The 20,709-nt window shown below is 41.5% G+C and overlaps 1 protein-coding gene across 2 annotated transcripts; it reads right to left on the bottom strand.

The window, feature by feature from the left end:
- Nucleotides 1–1,663: 1,663 nt before the first annotated feature.
- Nucleotides 1,664–19,950, bottom strand: leprotl1 (leptin receptor overlapping transcript like 1). Of its 2 annotated transcripts, XM_055632656.1 has the most exons (4): nucleotides 19,801–19,950; nucleotides 16,678–16,753; nucleotides 10,655–10,841; nucleotides 1,664–2,285 (listed from the first exon to the last, which is right to left on the bottom strand). In XM_055632656.1, exons 1-4 carry the CDS (start codon nucleotides 19,814–19,816, stop codon nucleotides 2,169–2,171), a joined length of 396 nt encoding a protein of 131 aa, XP_055488631.1. In that variant the 5' UTR covers nucleotides 19,817–19,950; the 3' UTR covers nucleotides 1,664–2,168. The 2 variants fall into 2 exon arrangements, 1 of the variants encoding a protein (XP_055488631.1); XR_008723196.1 differs by lacking the exon at nucleotides 10,655–10,841 and having other exon boundaries at nucleotides 19,801–19,863.
- Nucleotides 19,951–20,709: the final 759 nt, after the last annotated feature.

Genomic DNA, 20,709 nt, shown 5'->3' with positions numbered 1-20,709 from the left:
AAACACCCAAGCCACAATTTGCAGTAAGTATTGACTTTCAACATCAAGCCAAAGCACCCAAGCCATTTGCAGTAAGATGCGCCTTTTAACTTCAAGCCAAAGCACCCAAGCTACCATTTGCAGTAAGCAGTGCCTTTCAACTTCAAGCCAAAGCACCCAAGCCACCATTTGCAGTAAGTAGTGCCTTTCAATTTCAAGCCAAAGCACCCAAGCCACCATTTGCAGTAAGTAGTGTCTTTTAACTGCACCAAAACAACCATTTGCAGGCAGTGCCTTTTTACTTCAAGACCATATTTTCATTTTCAAACCACATTAAGGGGACTCACAGTTGAGTAGGCATGTGTTCAGAGCTCAGAGCAACATGATCCTTTGGCTTCATCCATCTTGCAGAGACTGAGTGAGGCACACCTCTCCCTGGTTTTATAGTCCAGCAGGGGCAGCAGAGAGAATGGTGATTTATTTTAAACAACATTAATATCTCTCTGATTTGTCATCGATGGGAAAAATCCTCCGGTCCAGGAAGGCGGAGGGCGGCTCTGAGCGAGGTGGCCAAAAATGACGGCCGTAGTCGGCGGCGTTCTCTCGGAAATCGCAGCACAGCAAAAGCGGTGAAGATCAGACTTTTAGTAATATAGATATAAAATATTTATAAAACATATATAAAATGGTCATAAATGGTAAAGGAATGGGAGAATTATGCTTCCCCAAGAGATCGATCTCTTAGGGAGGCATAATTCTCCCGTGCCTTTCACCCGCAGTACATTTAAAACACGGAAGTATGTGCTACTCACCTGACGTCGACGATGCTTCAAACCATCAGTGGGAACAGTCCGTAAAGGCAGCTGAAATTCTGCCTTTACACCGTGGACTGCGTGCATGTGCTGTTCTGCACACTGCGCATGCGCACCAGCCTACTGCGCATGCGCAAGTTTCTTGGCGAGTTTTTCAAAGATGGATAGTGATTACCTGAAGAGTTTCTTGAAGCAAACTTATGAGGAAAAGACCAAAATAATAAAAAATGGCAGACCAACGCCAGAACTTAAAGAACTTCAACAGCGCAAAGGAACAAAAATAATTAGAACATTTAAAACAGCTTGGTACAACAGGAAACAAAGAGAGAAGAATGGATTTTGTGTACAAATAATATGGTAAGTAAATTTCTTTGAGCTATGTTTTTAAATATTTTATTAAGAGATAGGACCTATTGAAGACAAATTACTTGATAAAAGCCGAGAGAATAATCTGCGCATGCACGATTTCCAAGATTTTTTTAAAGTCAACTGACAGCTCGCCGGGGAGAGAACAATCTGCACATGCGCGGTTTCACGATTTTTTTTAAAAGCCGACTGGCAGCTCACCAGGGAGAGAACAATCTGCGCATGCGCGGTTTTCAAGATTTTTAAAAGCCACTGCCTACCCTAACTAATTACTCATGGCACGTGCCTGATTACAAGATTATTCTGCATATGGAAGGGTGGGAATTAATCCATGTTAATCAGAATTATTGGTTTAGGGGAAACCATCTGAACAAGTAGATTGGATTTTTGATGAAGGTGATGAAGTATATATCGATGAGGGATCTGATGCTTTACTGACATTTCTGATTTGTTTTGTAAATATGCCGAGACAAAAATAAATGTTATTTGTAAAGCCATCACAAGCATTTGTCTTTATACGGATATTTTATTGACAGCAAAGCTTAAATATAATAGACATGCGGCACAGTACTAACTTTACAACACATCACTAAAATATTATTGCACATACGACCTATTATTTGTGTAAACAGTAGCACAAAAGGCAGTAAATACTCTGATCTGAAGACATTTACATTATAAAATAATTTAAAGGGAAAAAATAGCTACTGAAACCAAAAATGTCATTTCTTTAATAGGGGTTTTATTTACAAATTTGCATCTAGCTTTGTCCAGTTCCTTATTAGGTATAAAAGTTAAAAATAAAAAGGGATTGCAAATATAATATAATAGCAAATAATGATTAAACTAGAAAGGGATGCAGTCTCCTGCAAGCATATATTTGTGCAGTCCAACAAAAATAATTGTACTGTCTGTTGTTGGATGATAGTTGATATCATTGCATAGTTCCTTTTTGGTTTCTATGATTTCTAGGATACACTTCGCTCCAGTATTTGCTGGCATATGCACCTCTCACCACTGCTGCCAACTGAAGTCGTCGTTAGTGCCAAAAACAACAAAAAATCCCAGAATGGTTGAAAAGATGATGATATTGCCTGTTAGTACCAGAGAACATGCTCCCCAGTGAATCTGAAATTAAAAAAAAATTACAAATTTTTAAGAAAAAGAGTGATACATTAGTAACTGATACTATTAATCTGTGATGTCCATTAATGTCCAACATCGTTTTGCTTTTATGTGTAGGAAAGAACTGCAGATGCTGGTTTAAATCGAAGGTAGACGCAAAATGCTGGAGTAACTCAGCGGGACAATCAGCATCTCTGGAGAGAAGGAATGGGTGATGTTTCAAGCCGAGACCCTTATTCAGACTGTCATCAGACTGTCATCAGACTGTCATCAGTCTGAAGTAGGGTCTCGACCCGAAACGTCACCCATTCCTTCTCTCCAGAGATACTGCTTGCCTGCTGAGTTACTCCAGCATTTTGTGTCTACCATCATTTTGCTTTTGTTCTCATAACAACTTAATGAATTAAAATTCAGATTAATTTATATTAAGAGCACTATAATACAGTGCTATTTACATTCGCATTTGCTGCATAACATGGCTATTAATTTCAAACATTTGTATTTCCTTTACAATGTTATGTGTAGGATGTAGGTTTGCTTTAAAAAAAATTATGAAATCAAATCTAGAGCATATACCAAATAGCAATGCGTATGGGCATTGCTCAGAAAGAGGAAGATTATGGTAATCAAATTTTTACAATTCTCAGGACCTTAGAGATTGATGTCAACATTGAGTTTACTTCATTTCCAGAAGCTTTGATAAACTATGGTAATTAAACACCTAATTAACCTGAAAGCAAAGTACTCCATGTGATTGACCCCCTAGAATAAAACAAAATGCTAGAAATACTCAGCAAGTCAGGCTGAAGAGAAAAACAAAGTTAATATTTCAATATAACAATCTTTCAAAAACATGGAATGCTGGAATGTAAAATGCACTCTGGTTATATCGCAAAATTATTCTGCTTTTCCTAGTTATGATACATGGAGACTTTTTTTTTGTTATTCATTCATTTCTTTAACTTCTTTCACCCTGCCTCATCACTGCTTTTATTATTTAATTTCCTACTTTCCACCCTATTGAGGATTTCCCCCTTTGTTCTCCGCTCTTTTATTCCTCTGCAATTTAAAATCTGTTTATCTTTTAACTATTCACAGATCGGTGGAACATTCTTCCTACAATTATACAAAATGGCAGTGCAATTTTGATCCCTTGAACTACAAAAGGATTTACTTAACACAGAAAGAGTGCAATGGAAGTTCACCAGACTGAATCCTAGGTTGGCAGGACAGGTATACAAGGAAAGATTGCATCAAATAGGCCTATATTCAACAAAGTATAGAAGGGAAACAAATAAAATTCTAACAGGGCCCAAAGGACTGATAAAGGGAGTATATTTTCCTCTGGCAGAAGAATCTAGAATAAGGATAATATAATATATTTAGTTCTCAGATGAAATATGTCCAAGATGAAACCTTAGATTTCTCTACCACAGAAGATGGAGGATGCCAAGTCACTGATTGTATTCAAGGAAATTGATACATTTCCAGATTTAAAAGGCATCAATAGTATATTACAAGCGGGAATATCGTTTTCTATAAAGGATCAGGCCTATGATTACTTTGAGTGGGGAGAAGGTTGAGGAGCTGAATGGAAAGTTAGAACAAGAGAAGGCCATGTTACTGTATCACTAACATGAAACAAACAGCATATATATTTAGTAAAAGTTCAGATTAACAACGTGAGTGTCAATGTGGACAGCAAGGAATGTTTCACCATCGCAGGATCACTTCTGCATTTCATCTGCCACCTGTTAACATATTTACATAAAGAACTACTCAAACTGAAAAAAAATGTTTCAAAAACATTTTGCAGCTGGTTTCAAAACACAAGTTATTCGAAACAGGTATACATATGACAGATTTTGTATTGATGATTCCAATCCATAGATATTGAACACATTTATTTTTGTTCATTTATGGTATATGACATTTGCTGGCAAGGCCAGCCTTTGATTCCCGTTCCAATTGGTCCTCAGCGTTGATTAGTAATGCTTTTTCTTGAAGTATGGCAATCTTTATGATGAAGATAAAACAATTCTATATTTCGAAGTCTGGATACTGTGCAATTTGGGGCGTTCCCATGCACCAGTTGCACTTAATCACAGCTATACAAAACAGAAACAGGGTGTTCAGTTCACTTTGTCCATGCCAATGACATGACTTACTGAACTCGTCCCATTAGTCTGTATTTGGCCCTCAAACCTCTAAAACCATCCTATCCATATATCTGTCCAAATGTTCTTTAAAGTCGTAACTGTATCTGCTTCTATAGCTTCCTCTGACAGCACATTCCAGAACCGACTACCCTCCAGGTGAAAAAGATGGCCCCAAGCTCCTTCCTAAATCGCTCCACACATTCTTTAAGTCCATGCACTCAAGTTTTGGAATGACAACTGTGAGTGTTCACTTTATCCATGGCCCTCATGATCTTGTCCATCTCAATAAGGTCACCTCTCAGCCTCTAAAAGGCAAGTCTGGGGCATATCCAGTCTCTCCATACAATTGAAGCCCACCAAGCCCAGGTAAAATTCTGGTGAATCCCTTCTGCACCCGTTCCAATTTAATGATAGACAAGAGTGCTGGAGAAACTCAGCAGGTGCAGCAGCATCTATGGTGCGAAGGAAATAGGTAACGTTTCGGGCCGAAACAGGGAGAAGGGAGAAGAAAGGAAAAAGGGATCAGAACCTGAGGGGCAACTTGTTTTACACAAAGAGTGGTAGGTATATGGTATGAGCTGCCAGAAGAGGTAGTTGAGGCAGGCATTCTCACTCAAGCACGGCAGGGTGCCACAGCAGTAGAGCTGCTGCCTTACAGTGCCAGAGACACGGGTTTAATCTGACTGTAGGTGCTATCTGTATGGATTTTGTACGTTCTCCCTGTGAACCCGTGGGCTTTCTCCGGGAGCTCCAGTTTCCTCCCACACTCCAAAGACATGCAGGTTTGTAGGTTAAATATCCTTGGTAAGAATTGTAAATTGTCCCTAGTGTGTAAGATAGTGCTAGTGTAAGGGGATACTTGGTTGGTGCGGACTCGGTGGGCTGAAGGGCCTGTTTCTGCGCTGTATCTCTCAACTAAACTAAGCATTTAAAAGGCTTTTAGACAAGTACATGGATAGGATAGGTTTAGTAGGATATGGACCAAATGCAATAGTCTACACATTGAATGCCGATTCCCAATTAGAGAAAATGGTGGTGAGCAGTCTTCTTAAACTGCCGCAGTTCTTCTGAAGATTCTCAAGATTCTGCAGGTGCGGAATTTCAAGATTTAGACCCAACATCAATGGCAATATATTTCCAAATGTAAATACTGTGCAACTATATTAGGAACCCTTAGGTGGTGATGGGCCCATGCACTCACTCTTCTTATCCTTCTTGCTGATGAAGACTGTAAGTTTGGGAGGTGCTGTGGGGAAGTCTAGACAAATAACTACAGTGCATTTTGTAGGGGGGGTAGATTCTTTCTTTTAGTTTAGTTTATAGAGATACAGCGCAGAAACAGGCCCTTCGGTCCACCGATTTTTCACCGACTAGTGATGCCCGCACACTAGGAACAATTTTACAATTAAACCAAGCCAAATAACCTACAAACCTGTAGGTCTTTAATGTGGGGGGAAAACTGGAGATGCCAGAGAAAACCCACAGTGGGTCATGAGGGGACCATTTGCAAACGACAAACTCAGTACAAACAAGCACCCGTAGTCAGGATCGAACCCGGGTCTCTGGCATTGTAAGGCAGCAACTCTACCGCTGTGCCACCGCGCTGCCTTTCATTTTTATTAGTTTCCTATTCATTCATCACTTTCTTCTGCATGTCCCACACTGTATATTAACTTGCAGAAAATCTAAGCAAAGTGGTGGAAGTATCACAAAGGTGCTTTTTTTTTTTTTTACCACTGTTAAGGGTTTAGATGGTCAGTTATTGAAAATATGTAGTCAGCTTCACCATCTTCCACACGAGTCTTAGTTTTTCAGAGGATGCCAATAGGCTATATCAGTGATGTTGTGTGTTATCATTCCTTTAAAGTGGAGGAAACCATTTTAGGATTGCTGCTTTCGGATCTGGTTATTATAGGCACAATGATGTCCAGGTACAATTTGACCAGTGTTTTATGAAGACAGAATTTATAGGTGTTTCTTGGAGAAAATGAAATTATGCTAGTTCCCAGAATGCCAAAAACAATTGGGATTATTGCCCCATGTGTTACCTTTTGCAAAATTTCTCAACTTTATGCAACTCATTTTCTGTTTACATTTCATAATTTATTTGAGGAAGAAGTCCAAAGATTTATGTATCAATATGCACAAAGCTTATTCCCACAAATGGCATTGATAAATTGCCTGATAATCTGTGTTTCCTGATATTGTTTTCATTTAAGTCCTTAAGCCAACATCAATTTCCAAAATAAGCTGAATATTTAAAGAATGTTTTTTATTCTACCTGTTTATATCTCCACAGATGCCATCTGGCTTGTTGAGCCGTTCTAGCTCAAATATTTTTACTAGCTTTCCAGAACCTTCAATACAGCATTTTGCTTCTGTGCTAAGTTATACAACCATGCTCCAGTTATTTATCAACAACACCATTTGGTTATTCAGTTGAAAATAATAAAGTAAGTATACTTTATGTTTTCCACAGCACTGAATACATCAATACTTCTGACCTTAGCCCCATGAATGCATTCCACTTCTACCCTTCACACTAACAATATGCACTATTGCATGTAATCTTCAACATCAGAGCAGGAGTGGAATTCACCACTAGTCGGCTCAGGCAGTAGTCATAATTCACCAACAGGACTTGAATCAAGAAGTGGGTTAAAGAAGAAAGAAAGCCAAGTGCTAATTTAATGATGGGTCAAACACAGTAAAACAGCTAAGAGATGATAGAAACAAGTGAGGCTAACAAATAGAACTGCTAAAGCATCAATAGCATTGAATCAAGGAGTACGTGGAGAATATAAATGGATGAGAATTACTTTCTGGAGTCAAATGCATTTCAATGGACAGGGGCTGATTAGGGATGGGCAGCATGGTTTTGTACATGGAAGTTCATGTCTCACAAATCTTATTAAGTTTTTTGAAGATGTGACCAACAAGGTTGATGAAGGCAGGGCTGTAGTCGTTGTATATGTGGAATTCAGCAAAGCATTTGACAAGCTTCTGCATGGTAGGCTGCTTTGGAAGGTTAGATCGCATGGTATCCAAAGAGAACTAGCCAACTGGATTGGAAGTTAGCTTCAAGGAAGAAAGCAGAGGGTGATGGTGTAAGATTGTTTTTCAGAGTGGAGCCCAATGACTAGAGTTGTGTCTCAGTGTTCGGTGCTGGGCCTAATGCTGGTTGCTATCTATATCAATTATTTGGATGAGAACATACAAGGCATGATTAGTAAGTTTCCAGATGACACTAAAGTAGGTGATATTGTAGATAGTGAAGATGGTTGTCAAAAATACCTTGATCATTTGGCAGGTGGGCTGAGGAATGGTTAATGGAGTTTAATATAGAGACGTGCGAGGTGTCGCGTTTTGGGAAGTCAAACCAGGGTAAGTTATACACAGTGAATTGCAGGGCTTTTGGGATTATTGTAGAGGGATCTACGAGTGCAGGTACATAGTTTCTTGAAAGTGGTATCACAAGTAGATAATGTGATCCAAGAAGACTTTCCAAGATTGGCCTTCATCAGTTTGACTATAGACGTTAGGAGGTCATGTTACAGTTGAACAAGACATTGGTGAAGCCACATTTAGAGTATAATGTTGAGTTATGATCACCCCAATAAAGGAAAGGGTGAAAAGAGTGCAGAAAACATTTAGAAGGATGTTGCCAGGACTTGAGGGCCTGAGCTATAGGGAAAGGTTGAACAGTCTAGGACTTTATTCTTTGGAGCGCAGGAAGATGGGAGGACGATTTTATAGAGGTGAATGAGATCATGAGAGGAATGGATAGGGTAAATGTACAATCTGTAACCCAGAGGAGGGGAATCGAGAACCAAAGGACAAAGGTTTAAGATGAGGGGGAAAAAGATTTAATAGGAACGCAATGTGCAACTTTTTTTTCCACAATGAGTGATAGGTATATGGAACGAGCGGCTGGAGGAGGTAATTGACGCAGGTACTATCAGAACGCTTAAGAAACATTTAGACAGGTACATGGATATATATAACATATAACAATTACAGCACGGAAACAGGCCATCTCGGCCCTACAAGTCCGTGCCGAACAAATTTTTTTTCCCCTTAGTCCCACCTGCCTGCACTCATACCATAACCCTCCATTCCCTTCTCATCCATATGCCTATCCAATTTATTTTTAAATGATACCAATGAACCTGCCTCCACCACTTCCACTGGAAGCTCATTCCACACCGCTACCACTCTCTGAGTAAAGAAGTTCCCCCTCATATTACCCCTAAACATCTGTCCCTTAATTCTGAAGTCATGTCCTCTTGTTTGAATCTTCCCTATTCTCAAAGGGAAAAGCTGGTCCACATCAACTCTGTCTATCCCTCTCATCATTTTAAAGACCTCTATCAGGTCCCCCCTTAACCTTCTGCGCTCCAGAGAATAAAGACCTAACTTATTCAACCTATCTCTGTAACTTAGTTGTTGAAACCCAGGCAACATTCTAGTAAATCTCCTCTATACTCTCTCTATTTTGTTGACACCCTTCCTATAATTGGGCGACCAAAATTGTACCCCATACTCCAGATTTGGTCTCACCAATGCCTTGTACAATTTTAACATTACATCCCAGCTTCTATACTCAATGCTCTGATTTATAAAGGCTAGCATACCAAAAGCTTTCTTTACCACCCTATCTATATGAGATTCCACCTTCAAGGAACTATGCACGGGTATACCCAGATCCCTCTGTTCAACTGTATTCTTCAATTCCCTACCATTTACCATGTACGTCCTATTTTGATTTGTCCTGCCAAGGTGTAGCACCTCACATTTATCAGCATTAAACTCCATCTGCCATCTTTCAGCCCATTTTTCCAAATGGCCTAAATCACTCTGTAGACTTTGGAAATCCTCTTCATTATCCACAACACCCCCTATCTTGGTATCATCTGCATACTTACTAATCCAATTTACCACACCTTCATCCAGATCATTGATGTACATGACAAACAACAAAGGACCCAACACAGATCCCTGAGGCACCCCACTAGTCACCTGCCTCCAACCCGATAAACAGCCATCCACCATTACCCTCTGGCTTCTCCCATTCAGCCACTGTTGAATCCATCTTGCTATTCCTGCATTATACATAACAGTTGAACCTTCTTAACCAACCTTCCATGAGGAACCTTGTCAAAGGCCTTACTAAAGTCCATATAGACAACATCCACTGCTTTACCCTCGTCAATTTCCCTAGTAACCTCTTCAAAAAATTCAAGAAGATTAGTCAAACATGACCTTCCAGGCACAAATCCATGTTGACTGTTCCTAATCAGACCCTGTTTATCTAGATGCTTATATATATTATCTCTAAGTATCTTTTCCATTAATTTGCCCACCACTGAAGTCAAACTAACAGGTCTATAATTGCTAGGTTTACTCTTAGAGCCCTTTCTAAACAATGGAACAACATGCGCAGTACGCCAATCCTCGGGGACTATTCCCGTTTCTAATGACATTTGAAATATTTCGGTCATAGCCCCGGCTATTTCTACACTAACTTCCCTCAATGTCCTTGGGAATATCCTGTCAGGACCTGGAGACTTATCCACTTTTATATTTTTCAAAAGTGTCAGTACTTCTTTTACTTTGAACCTCATAGTATCCATAGCTACTCTACTAGTTTCCCTTACCTCACATAATTCAATATCCTTCTCCTTGGTGAATACCGAAGAAAAAAAAATTGTTCAATATCTCCCCCATCTCTTTTGGCTCTGCAGATAACTGTCCACTCTGTCTCTCCAATGGACCAATTTTATCCCTCGTTATCCTTTTGCTATTAATATAGCTGTAGAAACCCTTTGGATTTACTTTCACCTTACTTGCCAAAGCAACCTCATATCTTCAAGCAACCTCATATCTTACTATGGGTAGATATTGAAGGATATGGGCAGGTGGGACTAGGGTAAACGGGGCATATTGGTCAGTGTGAACAAGTTGGGTCGAAGGGCCTGTCTTCAGGCTGTATGACTCTATGACTAAATGAACGCATTAGGAAAAAAGTTAGGAAAACTGAGGCGCTAATTGCGCGAGGAAAAACGACATGGTAGCCTGGCATGACATAATAAAAAACGCAGCTACATATAATACTTCTGCAATAAATCAGTGTTTTATTAGATATTATAAATGGGAAAAGTGATGTATCAATTTGTCTCACATGTGCATATAAAACATTTCAATTATACTCACCAGTGTTGCTCGAGCAAAAATTATAGGCAGCCCGAAAGCTGAGACGACTATGCCTGTGGTGAGAAATATGGCAAGTTCTTTGCAAGCACTGCTTGCTGCATCAGTGTCATCAACTACTCTTGTTGCTATGCAGTATGGAATTGGAGAGATAATGTAAAAGAAAAGAACAAATAGTGGCCAGTATTTGCTGAAATAGAAAAAGGAAGAAGACAGGAAGAGAGTGAACTTTAAAACATATTCTATTTTCTTGGTAAATGCTCAGCAGAATATTATGAGATGGCACCATTTTTCCATTGCTTCATAATGTAGGTATGTTACAAAACCTACCTGAATCGTGTCTGAGAATCTGCCCCACCCCGTGTGCGTGATTTTGGCGCTGTTTAGAGGGGGCGGGTTTAAAACGCGATTTTTACTAGGCTGTTGCAATCGAAAATGTTCAGCCTAGTAAATCATTAACGAAAAATCGCTGAAAGACCCCGTCACAAAAGGTATTATTAGTTTTTATGACCTTGTATAATAGTTATAGTAGTTTAAAAATCACTCTCTAAACCCGCGACCTCTCGCAGCCCCAGGGTTTTATAAAGCAAACAATTAAAGGTATGTACCTTATTTTTACATTAAAAGGGGCTTCTTAAGAACCCTGTATATAAAGTTTTCTATAGCGAGTAGCTAATTTTGGGCTCTTTATATCCCGCAGTATTTTTCTGGGCATTTGAGGGCACAAATCCAGCGCAATGTGAACGTTCTAAATCAGCGCGTTCACAGGAACCCACTAGAAAGCCGATTTAAAATTGACTTTAATTTACAGCAATTGAACACTAAATTCCTTCCATTTGGCCTATAAATTAATGTAAATGAGATTTTAAAATCATGTTTTATTGTGAATTATTTATGAATATTATTTGGACACTTGGGCTATTTAAAAACATTAATCATTTATTAAGAAATGGATAGATGTTTAGATCTAGTAATTGAAGTTTGAAATTTGCTACACTTGGGTAACTAACTAATTATATGCTTTAATTTCAGGTCATCCAAGTTAGATTATTTTATGTTTGTTTCAGAATGGTTCAATCTACGATAACTGAAAATTTCATTCAGTTCTCTTAATTTTTAAGAAGGTTATGGCCTTTTGACTGTCCATGATCACAGTTTTTTTGTTATGTCCATAGAAAATCAATAGGGAACAAGATGCTAATTTCCGAGTATGAAAATGGCCATAACTTTTTAAATACTTGAGATATGAAAGTGAATTAGGTGTCAAATTAAACTTATTTTTATGCTTTATCTGATTGGATAAATTACAGACTTCATTTTTTAAATCTCAAAATTTTGTAACATTTCTACATAATGACGACCGCTGTCACATGCATTATAGTGCAATAATTATTTTATCATGTCATGCCAAGACTATTTTATTGCACAATCTATATTACTAAATCTCTGATCTTGACCGCTTTTGGCCCACTGTGCTGCGATTTCCGACAGAACGCCGCCACCTACGGCCGTCATTTTTGGCCACCTCGCCCAGAGCCCCCCTCCGCCTTACGGGTGCGGAGGATTTTTCCCATCGATGACAAATCAGAGAGATATTAATGTTTTTAAACAATTCACCATTCTCTCTGCTGCCCCTGCTGGAGGGAGGGAGAGGGACTATAAAACCAGGAAGTTGTGTGCCTCACTCGCTCTCTGCAATATGGATGAAGCCAAGGGTCACGTCTCTCTGAGCTCTGAATAACATTGAACAAATGTCTACACAACTGTGAGTATCCTTAATGTGGTTTGAAAATGAAAATATGGTTTGTTTGAAATAAAAAGTCACTGCCTGCAAATGGTGGCTTGGGTGCTTTGGCTACCAGTTGAAATGCACTATTTACTGCAAATGGTGGCTTGGGAGCTTTGGTTTAAAGTTCAAAATACACCACTTACTGCAAATAGTGACTTGGGAGCTTTGGCTTGAAGTATAAAAAAAAAATCACCATTCTCTCTGCTGCACCTGCTGGAGGGAGGGAGGGGGAAGGACTATATAACCAGGAAGTGGTGTGCCTCACTCACTCTCTGCAAGATGGATGAAGCCAAGGGTCACGTCACTCTGAGCTCTGAATAACACTGAACAAATGTCTACACAACTGTGAGTACCCTTAATGTGGTTTGAAAATGAAAATATGGTTTGTTTGAAGTAAAAAGGCACTGCCTGCAAATGGTTGTTTGGATGCTTTGGCTTGAAGTTGAAAGGCACTTCTTACTGCAAATGGTGGCATGAAGTTGAAAGACACTACTTACTGCACATGGTGGCTTGGGTGCTTTGGCTTGAAGTTGAAAGGCACTACTTACCGCAAATGGTGGTTTGGGAGCTTTGGCTTGAAGTTGAAAGGCACTACTTACTGCAAATGGGGGCATGAAGTTGAAAGGCACTACTTACTGCAAATGGTGGCTTGGGTGCTTTGGCTTGAGGTTGAAAGGCATTACTTACTGCAAATGGTGGCTTGGGTGCTTTGCTTGAAATTGAAAGGCACTACTTACTGCAAATGGTGGCTTGGGTGCTTTGGTTTAAAGTTCAAAATGCACTACTTACTGCAAATGGTGACGGGAGCTTTGGCTTGAAGTTTAAAAAAAATCACCATTCTCTCTGCTGCACCTGCTGGAGGGATTATAAAACCAGGAAGTGGTGTGCCTCACTCATTCTCTGCAAGATGGATGAAGCCAAGGGTCACGTCTCTCTGAGCTCTGAATGACACTGAACAAATGTCTACACAACTATGAGTACCCTTAATGTGGTTTGAAAATGAAAATATGATTTTTTTAAGTAAAAGGGCACTGCCTGCTAATGGTTGTTTTGGGTGCTTTGGCTTGAAGTTGAAAGGCATTACTTACTGTAAATGGTGGCTTGGGTGCTTTGCTTGAAATGGAAAGGCACTACTTACTGCAAATGGTGGCGGGTGATTTGGCTTGAAGTTGAAAGGCACTTCTTACTGCAAATGGTGGCTTGGGTGCTTTGGCTTGAGGTTGAAAGGCACTACTTACTGCAAATGGGGGCATGAAGTTGAAAGGCACTACTTACTGCAAATGGTGGCTTGAGTGCTTTGGCTTGAAGTTGAAAGGCACTACACTGCAAATGGTGGCATGAAGTTGAAAGGCACTACTTACTGCAAATGGTGGTGGGTGCTTTGGCTTGAAGTTGAAATGCACTATTTACTGCAAATGGTGGCTTGGGAGCTTTGGCTTGAAGTTAAAAGGCACTACTGCAAATGCACTTCCTTCATGTTTGCACTGTATATTGATTTTAGATAAAACACTACACTTACGGCTGTGATTTTTGGCCATCTTACTCAGTCCCCCCTCCGCTGAGCAGATGCAGAGAATTCTTCCCATCAATGAAAAATAAGTGTTATTAGTGTTTAAAAAATGTTGAGAATCTCTCTCCTGTCAATCACGCCCTGAAAGCCACACCTTTTCGGGTGGGAGGGGGAGGGGTTATAAAACCCAGAAGTGTGGGTGTGGCTCAATCTCTGCATGATGGGGGAGGGAGAGGTCATGACTCTGAGCTGTGAATCAACTGAACACACTGAATGTCTACTGAACTGTGAGTTTGGTGTTTTGTGTGGTTTTATGGTGGTTTCACCGGCATGAAATGGTATGAAGCTGCATTTGAATTTGGTGGCCTTGGACCATGCTTGAAGTGGAATAAAACTGCACTGAATTTGGTGGCCTTGCACCCTGCTGAAAGTGGCATGAAACTGCACTTGAATTCGGCGGCCTTGCACCCTGCTCATAGTGGTAAGAAACTGCACTTGAATTTGGTGGTCTTGAACCCTGCTTGAAATGGTAGGAACATCAATTTGAATTCGGTGGACTTGCACCCTGCTTGAAATGGAATTTCAAGGAATAGTCATGAGTCAACTGCCAGCCCACCAGCCGCGAGTGAGCTGCCAGCAGATCAGGCTTGAGGGACTGAGCTGCCACCCCAAGAACCCATATCAGCACTCCAGTAAGCTTCCCCCACTGGCCACCAATATTGGAATTGGTGGAGAGGTGAAATATTGCATCGGGGGACCAGCCCTCCAGTGTGAACATGGGACCCAACGGGTCCCACTTAGTCTAGTAATCTCCTATAATCCAACCTGCTTGGGACTTTGATGGCAATGGATTAGCAAATTTTCTGATTTACTGGATGCTATTGTCTATATATTTACCTTTATTTAAAAAAAAAAACAAAAAAAAACGATTACATAGTATTGTACTATATTTCCCAGTCAATCAATCAAGCATGAGAACCGATACTCTGGGTGAGTTGAATGGAAGTGTGACAAACAACCTGGTGAGCCTGTTGCCAAATAATTGGGATCTACAAAAGATCCGATCACAAATTGTCAAAGTTTTACTGTTCAGGTAAATTTGGAAATCAGTGCAGGTAAATTTGGAAATATCACTTCAGTTTAAAAATAATTATCAACTAACACAAGTTATTGTAGAATCACATAATTATAGTATGTAAGGATGCATGCTACAAGATTAATAGGAACATAAGATAACTGCATGATAATAAAAGATTTGTCAAAATGAAAGGGTGGGACTACTTAACAACCCAAGAGAAAATCTCATGAAGGTACAAAGGATAGCCAAGGTTGTTAATTCATTTCATTTGACATTGAATGGCAGTGAACTTGAAATCTCATACAGAAGGGAGCAATAGATAGACAATAGGTGCAGGAGTATAGGAGCACAGAAGCAGGAATATAGGAGCATAGAAGCATAGAACTTAAGGTGCGAGAGGAGCATTTTCCTATTGGCCCCTTAGAAATGAGGACATGACTAAAAGCGGTGGAGTCTTTACTACTAATCATGAATTCCATTGACTCCATTTACACCTCACGCAGCCTCGTCAAGGCCACCAGTATAATCACAGATGAGTTTCATCCTGGCGGCTCCCTTTCTCCCCCCTCTCATCGGGCAAAAGGTATAGAAGCTTGAAAATGCGCACCTCCAAATTTCTTCCCAGCTGTTAACAGGCAACTGAACCATCCTACCAAAACTATAGAGCAGTCCTGAACTATCTACCTCATTGTCGACCCTCAGGCTATATTTGATCGGACCTTTATCTAGGTTTTTTGCACTAGTATTGGACTGTTAATTTATTGAATTTTGGTTTATTATAAATTACCTATGCGCATTGTGTTTATGCTGCTTCAAATAAGAATTTAATTATTCTGTTGTAATTACATATGACATTTAACACTCTTGGCTCTTGAGCTTGGAGGTTTATTTTTATCCTGTATCCACTTGGGTACATCTGACAGTAACGACCAGCAGCACAGTGAAAACGATCACTGCACCATCCACCACTGCCTAATTCATGGCAATCAACTCCATGGCCATAGGTGTAGCTTAACATGGCCATAGGTGATCAACCATACAGCACCTCAGTTCAATTAGTCACAGGAGTATCCACTGGTCCCTTCTCACTCTAATTTAATGTTTCATTTTCTGGTGTCATCCCACTCTATTTAGGTTTTTTTTTTTACATCCTCTCTTACATTCTATCTCATTTAAGCAATTAAACAAAAATCAAGAGATACCGTCAAATAAACAAAGCAATAATGCCGATAGCAACAAACATAAAGCATTCCTGACCCCTGTTCCAAACATCCATACAATCACATTAAATATTCAGCTCAAATTCACAGAGCAAACCAGTGTGAATATTAGCTGAATGTGCAATTCAGGATTGTATTGATGTAGATAAATATTGCTGGACCAGAATAGCATTGAATGGCTGAGCAGGCTCAAAGGGCCAAATTACTTATCCCTGCCCGTTTTGACATTTCTCTGAGGAGATGGACCCCAAATACCAAATCGTCTTTCTTCTTAACCTCGTTTTCAACCCTGTAATTATTTTTTTAATCTTCTACTGAAATCAAAACCAATTAAACTTCCATTATATGAAAACAATTTTCAATTAAAAGGGGAACCATTGACAAACATCTCCCTGAATTAGTGATGAAAACGTGGTACATATTGCTTACTTGTACTCCGGAAGGGCACATCCAAGCATCAGAAACATCAGTCCAATGGCTCCACCAAATGACAGGCTGATCAAAGCTGGACATGTAAAGTGACATACATAGTACAAATATATAAGATAGAAAATAGTCGGTGAATTGGCACCTTGCTAACTTCGCAATAGGTTGTTAAACACTTGACCTCGTCCTCCCATTCCCATACCAACCTTTCTGTCCTGGGCCCAACGCAAATTGGAGGAACATCACCTCGTATTTCGTTTAGGCAGCTTACCCATTGCAGTATGAATATTGACTTCTCTAACTTCAAGTAATCCTCGGTTTCCCTCTCCCTCCATCCCTCCCCCTTCCTAAGGCAGACCCAAAATGATGGAGTAGCTCCGCGGGACAGGCAGCATCTCTGGAGAAAAGCAATGGGTGATGTTTCAGGTTGTGACCCTACTTCGACCTGAAACATCACCCATTCCTTCTCTCCAGAGCTGCTGTCTGCCCCACTGAGTTACTCCAGTATTTTGTGTCTATCTTCAGTTTAAAGCAGCATCTGGTGTTCCTTCCTACACATTCCCCCCCCCCCCCCCCTTTCTAGTTCTCTGATGTGTCTGACTGTCCTCCTGATTAACTTTTCTTTGTATGCTTCATTGTCACCTTCTCCTAGCTAACAATGATCTATTCTCCATTTTCCTTGAACTCCAACCCCTTTGATGTCTCATTTTCACACCTTACACTTCCTTATCTATTTAAGAAAGAACTGCAGATGCTGGTTAAATCGAAGGTAGACACAAAATACTGGAGAAACTCAGCAGGTGAGGCAGCATCTATGGAGAGAAGGAATTGGCGACATTTCAGGTCAAGACCCTTCTTCAGACTGATGTCAGGGGAGGGGGTAGGACAAAGAAAGAATGTAGGCGGAGACTGTGCGACATGGGAGAACTGGGAAGGGGGAGGGGATAGAGAGAGAGCGCAAGGGGTACCTGAAGCTAGAGAGGTCAATGTTCATACTGCTGGGGTATAAACTACCCAAGCAAAATATGAGGTGCTGTTCCTCCAATTTGTGCTGGGCCTCACTCTAACAATGGAGGAGGCCCAGGACATAGTCAGATTGGGAATGGGAGGGGGAGTTGAAGTGCTGAGTCACCGGGAGATCAGCTAGGTTAAGGCGGACTAAGCGGAGGTGTTCAGCGAAACGATCGCCGAGCCTGCGCTTGGTCTCGCCGATGTAGATAAGTTGACACCCGGAACAGCAGATGCAGTAGATGAGGTTAAAGTTGGTGCAAGTGAACCTCTGCCTCACCTGGAAAGTCTGTTTGGGTCCTTGGATGGAGTCGAGGGAGAGGTAAAGGGACAGGTGTTGCATCTCCTGCTGTTGCAGGGGAAAGTACCTGGGGAGGGGGTAGTTTGGGTGGGAAGGGAGGAGTTGACCGGGGTTACAGAGGGGTGATGGGAAAATATGGCCAGTAGTGTGATCCCTTTGAGGTGGTGAAAATGTTGGAGGATTATATGCTGTATATGACTGCTGATGGGGTGGAAGGTGAGGACAAGGGGGACTCTCTTTGCTACGAGAGGGGTGGAGGGGGTGTAAGAGCAGAGCTGCGGGATATCGACAAGACCCTAGTGAGAGCATCATCTATAACAGAAGAGGGGAAACCCCGTTCCCGAAAGAATGAGAACATCTCCAATGCCCTGGTATGGCAATCCTCGTCCTGGGCGCAGATGCAGTGTAGACAGAGGAATTGGGAGTAGGGGATACAGTCTTTACAAGAGGAAGAGTGGGAAGAAGTGTAGTCAAGATAGCTATGGGAGTCAGTAGGTTTGTAGTAGAAGTCAGTCAATAGTCTGTTTCCTGTGATGGAGACGGTGAGATCTAGAAAACGTAAGGAGATGTCGGAGATGGTCCAAGTGAATTTGAGTGTAGGATGGAAATTAGTGAAGTTGATTGTCAGTAAGTTCTCCATAGGTAGACACAAATGTTGGAGAAACTCAGCGGGTGAGGTAGCATCTATGGAGCGAAGGAAATAGGCAACGTTTCTGGTCAAAACCCTTCTTCAGACTGATGTGAGGGTGGACGCGGGAAGAAGAAAGGAAGAGGTGGAGCCAGTGGGCTGAGGGAGAGCTGAGAAGGGGAGGAGAAAGTAGGGACTACCTGAAATTAGAGAAGTCAATGTTCATACTGCTGGGGTGCAAACTGCCCAAGTGAAATATGAGGTGCTGCTCCTCCAATTTACGGTGGTCCTCACCCTGGCTCCTTCGCTCCAGATATTTCCTTCGTTCCATAGATGCTGCCTCACCCGCTGAGTTTCTCCAGCATTTTCGTCTACCTTCGATTTTCCAGCATATGCAGTTATTTCTTAAACAGAGTTCTGCATGGGTGCAGGAGGTATAGTTCGGGGATACGGCCAGTGTAGGCCAGGAACAGGGATTGTTTGACTAACCCTACAAAGAGAAAGGCATAGCTAGGGCCCATGAGTGCCTTGGATCTGGAGAAAGTGAGAGGAGTCGAATGAGAAGTTATTGAGGGTAAGGACCAGCTCTGCCAGGCGGAGGAGAGTATTGGTGGATGAAAATTGGCTGGTTCTGCGGTCGAGGAAGAAACTGAGGGCTTTAAGAAACTCCTGGTGGGGGATGAAGGTGTAGAGTGACTGAATGTCCAGAATGTACACCTCTCTAACTTCCTTGTCTCCCTCTCCCCACTCAGTCTGAAGAAACGAGTCTTGACCCCAAACGTTACCCATTCCTTCTATCCAGAGATACTGCCTGTCTGCTGAGTTACTCCAGCATTTAGTACCTATCTTCACAATGGACACATTCCTTCTGATCTACAGACGTTTAGAACTTGTGTAATTTGTTAGTTTTGTCTCTAAATTGTCTGTGAAAATCTTTAATGAAACTTCAAACAAACTAGGCTTCTTTGCAGAGGTCAAGGAAAATACTGTTTCGTTTCATTTCACAATGGCAGAGATGGTGAGCATGGGGAATGTGGGAAGATGGAGGGGAGGAAAGCTGGAACGGAGCTGAGGGGGGGGGGAGCGATGATGGGGTTGAGAAGATGAGATGGGGAGTGAAGAAGGGGGTGGCCATGGTCCGCCATGAGCCAGGCTCCCTCTCCTTGGCCGCCATTCGCATCACACTCACCTTTGATGCCCGCCATGGCCACAACAACAAACTCCACTTCCGGGTGACCCTTCACCCCCGCCGCTCCCCCACTGGCTGACGCCACATCCGGAGTGCGCTCCCCTGGCCGCAGGCGCCGCTGCTGTTCCGGTCCCGTTGGTTGTCAGGCTGCGAGGTTGCAGCGGTTGCAGCGGCTGCCACCTGTACCCGGCTCTCCAGACACAAGCCCTTGACAACGGTATTGGGTCCGTATTTGTTCATCGCAGTAAAACATTGCAGATTCGTGGAAATGTAAATTACTATAATTGAGCTTCACCATCCACTGATCCGGATAGACAGCTGTAGCCACTGGAATCAGCAGAATTGTCATTCACACAGAACAGTACAGCCCCCTCGTATTATTGAGAGGCGCTGAACTTTCTAAATGGTCCAGTATTTGGAGACCTGAATATACTGCGCCGACCATTGTGCAAAGTTAAACTTATCCAATCTTCCTTCATGTGATCCACATTGCTCTGTTCCCTGCTTGGTCAACTTTGCCGGCATGGCAGCAAGTTCAAGGAATCCACCACTCTAAAGTATTAAATCATCTTTCTACTCGGTCTGAAGAAAGGTCCCAACCCAAAATGTAGTATCTCCATTCCATCCTCAGATATTGCCTGACCTGAGTTTCTCTGGTAATTTTTTTCACACAGAGAGGTGAATCTCTGGAACTCTCTGCCACAGAGGGTAGTTGAGGCCAGTTCATTGGCTATATTTAAGAGGGAGTTAGATGTGGCCCTTGTGGCTAAGGGGATCAGAGGGTATGGAGAGAAGCAGGTACGGGATACTGAGTTGGATGATCAGCCATGATCATATTGAATGGCGGTGCAGGCTCGAAGGGCCGAATGGCCTACTCCTGCACCTAATTTCTATGTTTCTAATTTGTTG

The sequence above is a fragment of the Leucoraja erinacea genome, chromosome 3 (genome assembly GCF_028641065.1).
Source record: "Leucoraja erinacea ecotype New England chromosome 3, Leri_hhj_1, whole genome shotgun sequence".
Lineage (NCBI taxonomy): Eukaryota > Metazoa > Chordata > Chondrichthyes > Rajiformes > Rajidae > Leucoraja > Leucoraja erinaceus.
This window is presented reverse-complemented; position numbering and strand designations above follow the sequence as displayed.

Bases quoted from the DNA above. Each gene is read 5' to 3' on its own strand.
- leprotl1 (XM_055632656.1), bottom strand. The intron at 10,842-16,677 runs GTAAGCAATATG...TTTCTATTTCAG, and splicing joins TGTGCCCTTCCGGAGTACAA to CAAATACTGGCCACTATTTG. The intron at 2,286-10,654 runs GTGAGTATAATT...TTTTAATTTCAG, and splicing joins TTTTTGCTCGAGCAACACTG to ATTCACTGGGGAGCATGTTC.